A 14,039-nucleotide genomic window follows, 5' to 3' on the forward strand; every position below is an offset into this window, starting at 1 on the left:
TATCCTTCACACTGTCATGCCATAGGTTATAAGGACTTCTGACTCAAACTCTGCCTCTTGAGTTCGCAGTTCACTACTTCCAGCCTGGTGACTTTGTGCTGATTAAGACTTAGAAATAACACAAGAGGCCGGGCGCGGTGGCTCAAGCCTGTAATCCCAGCACTGTGGGAGGCCGAGGCGGGTGGATCACGAGGTCAAGAGATTGAGACCATCCTGGTCAACATGGTGAAACCCCGTCTCTACTAAAACTACAAAACATTAGCTGGGCATGGTGGTGCGTGCCTGTAATCCCAGCTACTCAGGAGGCTGAGGCAGGAGAATTGCCTGAACCCGGGAGGCGGAGGTTGCGGTGAGCCGAGATCGTGCCATTGCACTCCACCCTGGGTAACAAGAGCGAAACTCTGTCTCAAAAAAAAAAAAAAAAAAAAAAAAAAAGAAATAACACAAGATCCACCCATGCTGGGAAGGTCTCTAGCCAAGATGTAGTTTATTATTCAATGCTCTTAACCACTGAAATGGCCATGTGAACAGCTGAACGGGGGTGGACTCACTATACTTGAGTCAAGGGACTAGTAAAAGAGACCCCAGAAGGGAAGGAAAAAGACTAGTGAGAAGTGCATGAGTCATCTGAGGAACCCTTAAAGTTAACTCTGAGAAAAATCTAAAAAGAACACATGGGCTGGTCCCATTTCTGGAAGTCAATATAGCTGGGATGACCTAATATACAAAGAGCAGAAGGTCAACATGGAAACTGCCAGTTGACTCCTCCTGACCCAATCACCCAATCTCCCTTGGTGATTAATGTGACCAAGACAGCAGGACTCCAAAGTATAAGATTTAATGCCAGGTCTTACCTTGTGGGAATTTGGAAAATCCAGTTCAAGCGATTCTCCTGCCTCTGCCTCTCTGGGATTACAGGCATGTGCCACCACACCAGGCTAATTTTTTATTTTTAGTAGAGACAGGGTTTCTCCATGTTGGTCAGGCTGGTCTCAAACTCCCGACCTCAGGTGATCCGCCCGCCTCAGCCCTGCAAAGTGCTGGGATTACAGGCATGAGTCACCACGCATGGCTCTGTTGACTGTAATAGACATAGTTCATCCAATCCACCTTCTTATTGATAGCCGACCACCAGAAGGTTGCTGACTCAAACCCAGCAGCTATTTGGTTTTGGGACTTAAATTCATGAGGCACCCGCCTTGGGACTCCTATTGAGTCAACATATATATTGGGATCCAAAGAATTTGTCAAATCCCTCCAGTTTTGGTGCCCATGTGTATTTTTGGGTATCTTATGGAACGTCAGGGTGGAGGGAATGGCCAATCGGCTAAAGCACAAGTCCTGGTCCAATTGGACGGTAACAGGTTATGGAGGTTCCTTTTCCCACAATACCACCAGACATTAGCCCGGGGTTTATGGAGAGCTGAGTAATTGCCATTGCCTGACTTGCCAGTGATGTTTAGGGTGTGGGTACAAGACGAGAGTTCTCCCACGGGCTTATTGAACTCTGCCCCCTGCCTAGAGAGGCAAAAGGAGTGGTACATATTCCCTGTAGAGAAGAAGGGGATTGCTCTGGGAACTGACCCCCGCAATGCAGGAAAGAACAATGACAGACTCTTAAAAGTCTCATTTCCCCATGCATCCTTGTCCTGGTATAGAGCCAACATGCAATGCATTCCTTCAGGATCAGTAGCCCATCCTAGGGAAATGGAACCACCTGTGCCTGAGGTCATCCCGCAGCACATCATAGCAGTTACTCTTGTTGAGAGCTTGTACTGAAAATTTGACCCATTCTACCCAGGCATTCACATCCCTGTACCCTGTCTCAATTTCTAAGGTTCGACTTGAATCCTTTACCTCAATTATTTTTACCCTTTTAGGATCGTTTACTTCAAGAACTAAAGTGTTTATTACGATCTGGGATTGGAGTAGTCCCAGGCAAATGGGTGGTTGAGTTCTTGATTCGTTTCAGAACAAATCACCCTAAGGGGGTCTTTCCCTGTGACGTCTGCCCCTTCCCCATATACCTGAGATGCTACTTTTGGTTCTTGGTTTAGAACAGCTGGATTGCCGGTGGTGATGGGTATAGGACTGCATTCTAAATTCTGGCAGTTATTTGGTGGGGAGCCCTTGGACAGATGTAGTTTATTATTCAAGGGTCTCCAGCTCGGAGTTACCCAACACATGTTTATCATCCAACCCTGAAATCGGGTAGTCCACCATACATCATCCCAGCTGGGGCAGGGTGATGCCCTACTGTAAGCTGTATCTGGTTCAAGGCAAAGATATTTATCCACCTGTGACAGCTGTCTCTGATTTTCCAATATTTTTTTTTTGTTGTTGTTAGAGACCAGGGTCTCAATATGTTGTCAGGATTGGTTTCAAACTCCTGGGCTCAAGTGATCCTCCTGCCTCAGCCAAATTGCTGGGATTACAGGCATGAGCCACCATTCCTGGCCTATAATAAAAGCATTTGCCTCATGTCATCGTGAGGATTAAATAATAATGCACTTGTGCTTAGGACAGTGCCTGACATAGAGCAAACGCTCAGAAAACAAGGTAAATGACATGCCAGGCAAGGTGTCAGAGCCCTGGCATCGGACATGCTTGACACATGAAGAATTTACTGACAACAGTATAGGTTTGAAAAGGAAAGTTTTATTTATTTGTTTATTTATTTTTATTTTTTTTGTGAGATGAAGTCTTGTTCTGTAGGCCAGGCTGGAGTGCAGTGGTGTGATCTCGGCTCACTGTAACCTCTGCTTCCCAGGTTCAAGCAATTCTCCTGCCTCAGCCTCCCAAGATTACAGGCACATGCCACCATGCCCAGCTAATTTTTTTAATTTTTAGTAGAGAAGGGGGGGTTCACCATGTTGGCCAGGCTGGTCTTGAACTTCTGACCTTGTGATCTGCCCGCCTTGGCCTCCCAAAATGCTTGGATTACCTGCTTGAGCGACCGCACCCAGCGAAAAGGAAATTTTTTTTTTTCACCCAGGTGTGGGTGGGCTGAGGCCAAAAAGGGCATCAGCTGGAAAGTTTTATTAGAAAGAAGGCCGTGCAGAGGGGGGCCTCAGCAAGACAGGACTGAGCAAACTGGTGGATTTTCCTTAGCGGCATTTATGGACCTTGAAGCAGGAGGTTGAGGGTAATTTGGACCACACTAGCCACATAGGTCATGATAAATGATTACATTCGTAGTAACTCTGGTGCCTTAATGTTAGCAAGTGTTGCAAAATGAGTTTTGGGATGGCATTCCTGAGATGTATAGAAATTCTAGTTGCTTATACATTTTAAGTTGAATAGAGGCCTAGAACCAGATGCTGACATTAGATACTAGGGAAGTTTAATTACTTTTAAATTCCTCATTAAAGGAGTTTTGTCTCTAGCGTCTGTTCAATGGTCACCAGGTGATTTTTGCTTTCCTCATGATACAGTAAGATGCTGCTTATTTGACTGGTCGCAGGTGATGTATCAAATGTTCTGGGTCTGTTAAGTCTCACAACAGCTCAGGTTTTATCTTAATTGTACAGATAATAATAGCACGTGCTTACTAGGTGCCAGACATTGTTTTAAGCACTTTGCTAACAGTCTTCACAACAATCCTGAGAGGTAGGTACTACACATTACAATACCTGCTGTACTGGGGAGGAGACAGAGCATAAGTAACTTGATCAAGTTCACATGCCGTAGAGCGATCATAGCTCACTGCCGCTTCCAACTCCTGGGCTCAAGCGATCCTCCCGACCAGTAGAGACAGGGTCTTACTGTGCTGCCCAGGCTGGTCTCAAACTCTTGGGCTCAAACGATCCTCCCGCCTTGGCCTCCCAAAGTGCTGGGATTATAGGCGTGAGCTACTGCGCCCAGTCCAGGGTCTACACTCTTTTTTTTTTTTTTTTTTTTGAGACGGAGTTTCGCTCTTGTTACCCAGGCTGGAGTGCAATGGCGCGATCTCGGCTTACCGCAGCCTCCGCCTCCTGGGTTCAGGCAATTCTCCTGCCTCAGCCTCCTGAGTAGCTAGGATTACAGGCACACGCCACCATGCCCAGCTAATGTTTTGTATTTTTAGTAGAGACGGGGTTTCACCGTGTTGACCAGGATGGTCTCGATTTCTTGACCTCGTGATCCACCCGCCTCGGCCTCCCAAAGTGCTGGGATTACAGGCTTGAGCCACCGCGCCCGGCACGTGTCTACACTCTTAACCGTACTGCCTTTCAACAGCATGTAAGGAACAGAAAGAGGACAGAGATTCCCGTTACCAATCAAGAGCTCCAGGTGTATTTCAAACCCTAGGATCGTCACCGTGTCCAGCAGATGGCGCACTGGCGCATAGCAATTGGCCGGACCTGCACACGGAGTCAAAACTACCTTACCCACAATGCTGTGGGGTATCACAGTCCCACCTCCTGGTTAGCTGTCCGAGATAGTGCCTGTGCGCGCACCTGGGGGAAAAAAATGTGTGTGCTAGACCATTCGAGCCCTCCCTTTATCTGCATAAGACAAGTTAAAAAGTATTTTCTCCTTCTCTCACCCTCCATGTCTTACTAGTTGGCGAGCAGTAGGACTGAAACAAGGCTGCTGTTGGCCTCACCTGCCTGAGCCTAACGTGAGGACCCTTGACCTCTGGCTCAAGATGGTGGCGCCCAGGGCGTCGCTCTTGCTGCTGCCCTGAGGTGAACTAAAGCTGGCAGCCCCGCATCATGTCGAAGGTCAGCCGGGCCACCCGGGCCCTCAGGAAGCCCGAGGTCGGCGGTGTGATCCGGACCATCGTGCGGGCAGGCCAGGCCATGCCTGGGCCCCCACTAGGCCCAGTGTTGGGTCAGGTGCGGCCATGGCGGGAACCGGGTGTGGGGGTTCGAGGGTGGAAGCTAGTACGCGGATGGAGGGCGCTGGCTCTGGAACCACCCGGGTCTCGGTTCAGATCTCGGGTCTCGGTTCAGATCTCGGCTCTGCGTCTCACACGCTTTATGTCCTTGTGCTGGTTACAAAGTGTCTTTCGCCTGGGCTTCCTCATCACTTCCTCGGTGTGCTGTAATGAGGATAACGTGGGAAGACGCCTACAAATCTTTTGGCGCAGCGCACCAAATGGTAGTTGAATCTGGGTAGAGATGGGAACCGAGAGAAGTGGAGACGAAGGAGGGAACGGACGGCGCCTCCTGGGCGGTAGGAAGCCGTCCCTTCCTCCCAGCACTAACCCCCTGTGCTTCCCTCACAGCGAGGTGTTTCCATCAACCAGTTTTGCAAGGAGTTCAATGAGAGGACAAAGGACATCAAGGAAGGCATTCCTCTGCCTACCAAGATTTTTGTGAAGGTGGAGTCTGGACTCTGATCCCTGGTTTCCTTCTCCCCTTGTTCTTCCTCGGCCCCTGGGGCTGGTCACCTGGGGTTGCTTCTCTGCTCCTGACTTGACTTCCTATTCCTAGGTTCCACTTTCCCCATTTAGGACTAGACCGTATTTTTCCTGAGCCCGCCCCATCTTGCCGTATTGCAGTTCCTCCCTTTGCCCCTCCATCTCAGAGCAGAGTTAGGGCAGGAATAGAGGGGACAGGGATGTTTGCTGCAGATTTATTTTTTCTTGTGATTCTGGGGTCTTTTTGAGGGTTGCCATAGGAAAGTGAGATGAAGGAAGCAGAGGCAGGACATTAGAAGTTCCCTGGGATGGGGCAGCAGGAAGAGAGAATCCCATATTTCTTTTTTCTGCTAAGCCTGACAGAACATTTGACATCAAGATTGGACAGCCCACTATTTCCTACTTCCTGAAGGCAGCAGCTGGGATTGAGAAGGGGGCCCGGCAGACAGGTGAGGGCCAGGATGGGCGTCGGAGATTCTGGGGGCGCCAGAAGGAAGCAGTAACACCTGAAGAGCCATTTGTTCCTTCCTTCCAGGCAAAGAGGTGGCAGGCCTGGTGACCTTGAAGCATGTGTATGAGATTGCCCTCGTCAAAGCTCAGGATGAGGTATTCGTCCTGCAGGATGTACCCCTGTCCTCTGTTGTCCGCTCCATCATTGGGTCTGCCCGTTCCATGGGCATTCGTGTGGTGAAGGAGTAAGTGTCCTGGCAGATGGCAGTGGGAAAGTCAGCTTTTGATTCAAGGAACCCTAGATTCTAGAGGAGGGGGCAGGGGTGGGAGGCCACATTCATTGATTTGGAATACACTTATTGGGCACCTGTTATGTATTGGACGTTGTTCTGCAAATGTTCTAAGAAATGGAAAGATTTCCATGAAGGATCCAAGTGGGAGAAGTTCAGTGTGATCAGGGTCTGTAGTCCTAGAGGCGAGTGGAGAATGGCATGAGGGAAGGACCAGTGGGGAAGGACTTTTGAGCTGCGTCAGGTTCATGCTTGTCCCTGAGGCAAACAGTGTACCCCTGTCATGGGGCTTTGGATGACTTCAGGAATTGTTTCATTAAAGCAAGATGTTGGGTGGGAGGGTGTCTGGCCTAGACAACAGGCTGGACAGAGACAGCAACTCAGCCCTTTACTGCTCTTTTGCTGCTGTGTCATATCCCATGTCAAGGCTGACAGTTGATTGTTTCCCAAGAAGGGTGAGGTTAAGCATGGAGCAGATGTGGACTTGACTTTTCTCAAATCTTTTCTTTTACTGGGAGCATGGAGATGGGTAAATCTGACCCCTGCCCTGGGAGAGACACACATGCTCAGCCCGTGATGTCCCTGTACAGCATATTTTGGGGCACAGAGTACCCCAGTTAATTTGGACTGGCGTATGGCTGATGTCTCAAAGGATGAGTAGGAATTTAATAAGGGAACAAAAGGTTGGGGGTTGGGAGATGGTGTCCCTGGAGAGGAAACATGAGCAAAGGTATGGAGGCTGAGAAGTCAGGGAGGGAGAAGGGGCCAGGCAAGCTGGGCTTTGAGACACAGGCCCCTTCTAGCCCCTGCAAGACGTGGGGTCCTGTGAGCTCCCGCCAGTGACCGACCATGTGCCAACTGTCTTTCTTCACTTACAGCCTCAGTTCTGAAGAGCTTGCAGCTTTCCAGAAGGAACGAGCCATCTTCCTGGCTGCTCAGAAGGAGGCAGATTTGGCAGCCCAGGAAGAAGCTGCCAAGAAGTGACCCTTGCCCCCCAAGTCCCAGATTTCAAAGGAAGCAGCTGGGAAGGGGGCCAGTTGCAAAGGCTGTGCCCAAGGGGAGGAAGGGAGGTCACACAAATATGGTGATTGTTTTTGTGACTTTGAATGATATATTTTTGTACATCTGGCTTTATCAAGGCATCAGGCCTGAATAAACATAAACATCCTTTCTTGCCCACTGTCAGCTTCAATCTTGGGACCCTGGGGAAGGGGACCGGTTTTGATGGTAGCCAACATGGGCAGACATTAGGAAATTGGGGTCTTCATGCTGCTTCTCAGATGTGCAAACTGAGGCTCAGCCAAGCCAAGTAACTTGTCCAGGTCCTTTTTCTTCTTTTTTTTCTTCTGCCTAAGCCTCTTGAGTAGCTGGGACTACAGACACACGCCACCATGCCTGGCTAATTTTTGTATTTTGTACTAGAGACGGTTTCACCATGTTGGCCAGGATGGTCTCCATCTCTTGACCTTGTGATCCGCCCACCTCCACCTCCCAGAGTGCTGGGATCACAGGCGTGAACCATTGCACCTGGCCTTTTTTTTTCTTTTTTAAGTTATCATTGTTTTGTTTTATTGCCCAAGTTCTGGATAGAACCCAGGCCTTCTCATTTGAAATCCTGTGTTCTTCCCCTCCCCAGGGTGGGAACCATGGGTGCTGGGGTTGGGGTATATTGCCTGCTGCTTCTATCAAAAATCTCTTATCTCTTAGGGACTTGCTAGCTTAGCAGAAACAGGTTCCTGTGGAGATCTCAGCTCACAGCCAGAGGCAGGGTTACTTCACAGAGTGCCCAGATCCCAGGGGCTATTTGAGGCCCTTCTACTAAGCTTCTGACCCTGGCTCTGGGTCAGATGTGGCTGAACATGAACTATTGTAAGGCTCACAGCTACCACAGAAAGACCAAAGCTTCAGCAGGTTTCTGTCTGAGGCAGAAGTCCTCGGGAGGCCCTTAGCCTTTTATTTCCTGATTGTCCTTTCAGAAAAGAGAGCAAGAGTTGGGGGAGAAAGGAGATTCGCATACAGTGAGCATGTGTTATGTGCCAGACACTTCATTTTACACTGAGAAAATATGGAAAGCATAGGTATATAAACACCTAAAAGGAAAACCTCATGTTATCCACCACCCAGATGATATTCCTGCCAATATTTGGTGTATATCTTTTCTGCTCTTTTTTTTCTTTGTGTGTATATTTATGTATAATGCATTTTGAAAAAAAGCAAGTTAGGGTCATACTCTATACATCTATACAACACTGTATACTTTTAACTTGGCAACTATTTAGAACATTTAAAAATTATCTTTCTGCAACTATTTTAAATGATGGCTTAGTAATCTGTCTTTTTTTTTTTTTTTGAGATGGAGTCTTGGTCTGTCACCCAGGCTGGTGCAGTGGCATGATCTTGACTCAGTACAACCTCTGCCTCCCAAATTTAAGCGATTCTCCTGCATCAGCCTCCCAAGTTAGCTGGGGTTACAGGTCCATGCCACCATACCTGGCTAATTTTTTTATTTTTATTTTTAATAGGACGAGGTTTCACCATGTTGGCCAGGCTGGTCTCAAACTCCTGACCTCAGGTGATCTGCCTGCCTGGGCCTCCCAAAGTACTGGGATTATAGACGTGAGCTACTGCACCCAGCCGAGACTTCATTTTCTTCTGCCTTAGCCTCCTGAGTAGCTGGGACTATAGGCATGCACCACCATGCCCAGCTAATTTTTGTGTTTTTAGTAGAGATGGGGTTTTGCCATATTGGCCAGGCTAGTCTTGAACTCCTGACCTCATGATATGCCTGTCTCATTTTCCCAGTGCTGGGATTACAGGCCTGAGCCACCACTCCTGGCCATTACGTTTTTCTTACTCTTTGAGTTTCGTGGACATTGTGTTAAAGGAACCATAGTTGCTTCAAAGTCCCCTTCCAGTGTCAGATGAAGTGAGTGATTATCTTGTTCCAATGACTAAGGTGAGTCAAGGTGGACTGCAATTTTATCAGACCTCTGGTTTGTGCCTATTCCTTGCCATGGCCCTCCTGGGCTTTGACTGAGAGCTTGGAAGATCTCCAGAAGACTGTGGGAATTCAGTTCTGCCTTTCAGAAGTTTTGAACTTAGCATTCCTCCCCATGCAGGTTTGAAATGTGGCAAATGTCTTGAAGGGGAGATGGTCATGAGTATGTGGCAGGCTGTTGCCCTAAGATACTCCATATGCAGTATATGTCAATAGTTTTTTCTACAAATACTGATTTTTTAAATTATATCAATAGTGTATATCGTTTTCTTTTCTTTCTTTTCTTCATTTTTTTCTTTTGAGACTGAGTCGCACTGTTGCCTAGGCTGGAATGGAGTGGAGCAATCTCAGCTCACTGCAACCTCTGCCTCCTGGGTTCAAGCGATTCTCCTGCCTCAGCCTCCTGAGTAGCTGGGATTACAGGCACACGCCACCATGCCCAGCTGAATTTTCGTATTTTTAGTAGAGATGGGGTTTCACCATGCTGACCAGGATGGTCTCGATCTCTTGAGCTCGTGATCCACCCGCCTCAGCCTCCCAAAGTGCTGGGATTACAGGCGTGAGCCACCGCGCCCGGCCTTATTTATTTATTTATATATTTTTTGAGATGGAGTCTCGCTCTGTCACTCAGGCTGGAGTGTAGTGGCACCATCTCAGCTCACTGCAACCTCCACCTCCCAGGTTCAAGTGATTCTCCTGCGTCAGCCTCCTGAGTACCTGGGAGTATAGCTACATGCCACCATGCCTGGCTAATTTTTGTATTTTTGGTAGAGATGGGGTTTTGCCATGTTTGCCAGGCTGGTCTTGAACTCCTGACTTCAGGTGATCCACCCACCTCAGCCTTCCAAAGTGCTGGAATTACAGGCATGAGCCACCATGCCCTGCCTTTCCCCTCCCTCCCTCATTCCCTCCCTCCTTCCCTTCCTTCCTTCCTTCCTTCCTTCCTCCTTCCTTCTTCCTTTTTTTTTTTTTTTTTTTTTTTGAGACGGAGTTTCACTCATGGTACCCAGGCTGGAGTGCAATGGCGCGATCTCGGCTCACCTCAGCCTCCGCCTCCTGGGTTCAGGCAATTCTCCTGCCTCAGCCTCCTGAGTAGCTGGGATTACAGGCACGCGCCACCAGGCCCAGCTGATTTTTTGGATTTTTTAGTAGAGACGGGGTTTCACCATGCTGACCAGGATGGTCTCGATCTCTTGACCTCGTGATCCACCCGCCTCGGCCTCCCAAAGTGCTGGGATTACAGGCTTGAGCCACCGCGCCCGGCCTCCTCCTTCCTTCTTCTTTCTTTTCTTTCTTTTTCTCTTTCTTTCCTTCGTTCCTTCCTCCCTCCCTCCCTCCCTCTCTCTCTCTCTCTTTCTTTCTTTCTCTTTCTTTCTTTTGATGGAGTCTTACTCTGTCACCCAGGCTGGAGTGCAGTGGTACAATCTCAGCTCACTGCAACCTCCACCTCCTGGATTCAGGTGATTCTCCTGCCTCAGCCTCCCCAGTAGCTGGGATTACAGTGTTTGTCACATGCAAAAATGAGGTGCCAGAGCCAGTATTTGAGCTCAGTCTTTGTGACTCCAAAATTTCAGCCCTTTCTCATACCTTTTTGCTCCCAGAACAGCAATCTGGTGTGGGTGGCAAGGGAACTCCTTGACAGTCAGATTTTGTTTCTGCAGTCATTTTGGAAGTACCATTGGGCAATTCCTTTCCTCTCTCTGGGCTTCAGTTTACCCATCTCTTCTAAGATGCAATATTGATGCTCTGAGCCACAGGGACCGTGCCAGGGAAGGGAACAGAAGCAGATAGTTCTATGTCCAGCAGGGGGCGCCATGGGCTCTTTCAACTTCGCACTGGCTGGCGGCCTGGCTCTCCAATTCTGAGTGTCAGGGTGCCTTCTCGTCCACACACATTACCATCTCGCGTCACTGCCACCAAATACCAGGGAGGGGTTTCTATTTTTTCTCCCATAATTTTTACCTTTTAAAGTTGTGGCGGTATTTTGTTTTGTTTTTTTCAAAACAGAATCTCACTCTGTCACCCAGGCAGGAGTGCAATGGCGCGATCTCGGCTCACTGCAACCTCTGCCTCCTGGGTTCAATGGATTCTCCTGCCTCAGCCCCCCGTGTGGCTGGGATTACAGGCGCCTACCACCAGGCCCGGCTAATTTTTTTGTATTTTTAGTGGAGACGGGGTTTCACTATGTTGGCCAGGCTGCTGTTGAACTCCTGACCTCAGGTGATCCACCCACCTTGGCCTCCCAAAGTGCTGGGATTACAGGCATGAGCCGCCGTGCCTGGCCTAGAACAGGTTTAGACTTAGAGAAAAGTTGTGAAGATCATACGAAGTTCCCACAGACCCCACAGCCGCTCTCCCGTTATCAACATTTTACACTTACATGGTGCATTTGTCACAATTAATGAGTCAGTTGATACGGTATTATTAACTGAAGTCCATACTTTATTCAGGATTCCTCACTACCTTGCGCCCTTTTTCTGCTCTAGTATACCATATTCTATTTCATCATTAGGTTTCCTTAAGTTTCTCAGATTTTCCTTTTTGTTTTGTTTTGTTTTTGAGGCAGGGTCTTGCTCTGTCACCCAGACTAGAGTGCAATGGTGTGACCATAGCTTATTGCAGTCTGTAACTTCTGGGCTTAAGCAATCTTCCCACTTTAGCCTCCCAAGTAGCCAGAATTATAGGGGCACACCACCATGCCCAGCTAATTTTTGTTTGCAGAGATTGGGTCTTGCTTTGTTGCCCAGGCTGGTATTGAACTTGTGGGCTCAGGCCATCCTCCCACCTCATCCTCGTCCTCCCAAAGTTCTGAGATTATAGGCATGAGCCACCACAAATGCCTGGCCAGACTTTCCTTTTTTTTTTTTCTGATGTCCCCAGGGAGGTTTTTAGATGGGACTCCAATGTGTGTCTTGAGCTCATGGTCACTTAAGATTCCCTCTGGGGAATTTAGGAACACATGTTTATGGTAGAAACTGATGACTCTAATGGAATCCTTGGATTGATATTCAGAAGTAGTTCCCTCAGTGGAGGGCTGTGCACCTGTAATCCCATCACTTTGGGAGGATGAGGTGGGAGGATCACTTAAGCCCAGGAGTTTGAGTCCAGCCTGGGTAATATAGTGAGACCTTGTCTTGAAAGAAACAAACAAAGAAAGAAAGAAACAAGGAAAGAAAGAAAGAAAGAGAGAGAGAGAGAGAGGAAAAAGGGAAAGAAAGAGAGAAGAAAGAAAGAAAGAAATTTTTTCAATAAATATAGTAAGACCCTCTCTCGAAAGAAGAAGAAAGAAAGAGAAAGAACAAAAGAAAGAAAAAGAAAGAAAGGAAGGAAGGAAGAAAAGAAGGAAGATTCCTTTCAAGGAGACATTTTGAGTATGCCTGCTATATGCCAGTCCTGTGCTTGGTGCCAGGGTCCTCCTGGGGCTGACAGCTCAGTTATTTTGTCCAAGTTGGAGAACAGATGCACAAGGATGGCAGAAGGCAAAATTCCACCCTCCTTTTCCACTCAAGGACCCAACCAAGGTGGAAAAGTGGTGACAGGTCCTCCGGAGTATCTTCCTTCCCATGGAACTCTCTTAAGGGCATGGCCCCAGAGCTGGAGGATTTGGAATAAAAGGAGGCTTAGGGGCTTTCTCAGGGTTACGCCCTCAGTTCCTGGAATCCAGCCCCTGTACTTCACTGGAGAAAGATGGAGGCATGGAGTTTCTTTCCTTTCCTTGAGAAAGAAATGTGCTCTAAGCCTTTGACGTCACCATTGCCTTCTAATTCAATTTGATAACTTAAGTCCATTCTGCACTTCTCAGCTTATAAGTGGACGCTATCAAGTTCTAACAGCATCTTTGGGAGATAAGTGCCGTATTTGTGAGTCCCACTTCACTTGTGGAGAAAGCGAGCCTCAAGTCCCATTTGGCAAATAATTGGTGGAGGTGAGATTTGAATCCAGGGTTCGCTCTGTTGCCCAGGCTGGAGTACAGTGGTGTGATCCTGGCTCACTGCAACCTCTGCCTCCCAGGCTCAAGAGATCCTCCTGCCTCAGCCTCTCATGTAGGTGGGACTACAAGTGTGCACCACACCCAGCTAATTTTTGTATTTTGTAAAGACAGGGTTTCACCATGTCGCCCAGGCTAATCTCAAATTTCTGGGCTCAAGAAATCTTCCTGCCTTGGCTTCCCAAATTGCTGGGATTGCAGGCATGAGCCACTGCTCCCAGCCCATCTCTTCATTTTCATTTGCCCTCACTCTACCCTGTGGCTGTTTGGCCTTCAAGCTTGGAGGAAAACAGCACTTTTGGAAACTTTTTTCTTTTGACCTACTGAATTATATTCTGTTCAGCTCAACTTTACAGACCTGGAGTGGCAAAAGGAGGGAGTTTCTCACCCCATGCTTGGGAGAGAGGCCCCTGCTCCAGCCCACACTTGCCCTTCTTGAGTAATCTGGGATGGGATGATTTGAGGTGGTGGTTCACTGGCTCTCGCAGCAGAGAAAACAGCCCAGGGTTGGGATGCAGATGCTCTGGGTATGTTGCCCACCCATGCATGCCTCTCACCAATGTGGGAGCAAATAACTTTTTACCTGTGGTCCTCAGTTTCTTCATCAGTGAGATGGGCTAATATGCCTGCTCGAGAGGCTTTGTTGCAGCAAATAAGATATGTAAAAGAGTGTGTCAGCTGAAAGCCCTGTGCAAGGATTACAGACATGTTTATAATTTCCAATGAGTTGATCCAGGGCCCCACAAGGAAGTTGCTTCCCTGAAGGATCAGGTGAAGAAATAACTTGTAAGCAGAAGCTTCAAGCCCGTGTTCAGAACCAATATCAAGTTGAATCCTCTTGTCCACCTCTAGGCCCTCTGTTCCCTCCCACACCATGAGCATTGTAAGCCTGGCGCAGGGAGAAGATGCTAATATTCTCTAGTACTGGATGCCAAGTGCCTTGAGGATAAGACATAACTTTTGTTG

At 48.2% G+C, this 14,039-nt stretch overlaps 1 protein-coding gene across 2 annotated transcripts; it reads left to right on the forward strand.

The window, feature by feature from the left end:
- The first annotated feature begins 4,488 nt into the window (after positions 1-4,488).
- MRPL11 (mitochondrial ribosomal protein L11) lies at positions 4,489-7,267 on the forward strand. Of its 2 annotated transcripts, none has more exons than XM_032282748.1 (5): positions 4,489-4,820; positions 5,213-5,308; positions 5,703-5,796; positions 5,883-6,042; positions 6,179-6,335. In XM_032282748.1, the coding sequence occupies exons 1-5, from the start codon at positions 4,698-4,700 to the stop codon at positions 6,249-6,251; spliced, it is 546 nt and encodes a 181-aa protein (XP_032138639.1). In that variant the 5' UTR covers positions 4,489-4,697; the 3' UTR covers positions 6,252-6,335. The 2 variants fall into 2 exon arrangements, with proteins under 2 accessions (XP_032138639.1, XP_032138638.1); XM_032282747.1 differs by lacking the exon at positions 6,179-6,335 and adding an exon at positions 6,966-7,267 and having other exon boundaries at positions 4,580-4,820.
- The last annotated feature ends 6,772 nt before the right edge of the window (positions 7,268-14,039 follow it).

This window comes from Sapajus apella, unplaced genomic scaffold (assembly GCF_009761245.1).
Source record: "Sapajus apella isolate SASKATOON/1434 unplaced genomic scaffold, GSC_monkey_1.0 scaffold14, whole genome shotgun sequence".
Classification (NCBI taxonomy): domain Eukaryota; kingdom Metazoa; phylum Chordata; class Mammalia; order Primates; family Cebidae; genus Sapajus; species Sapajus apella.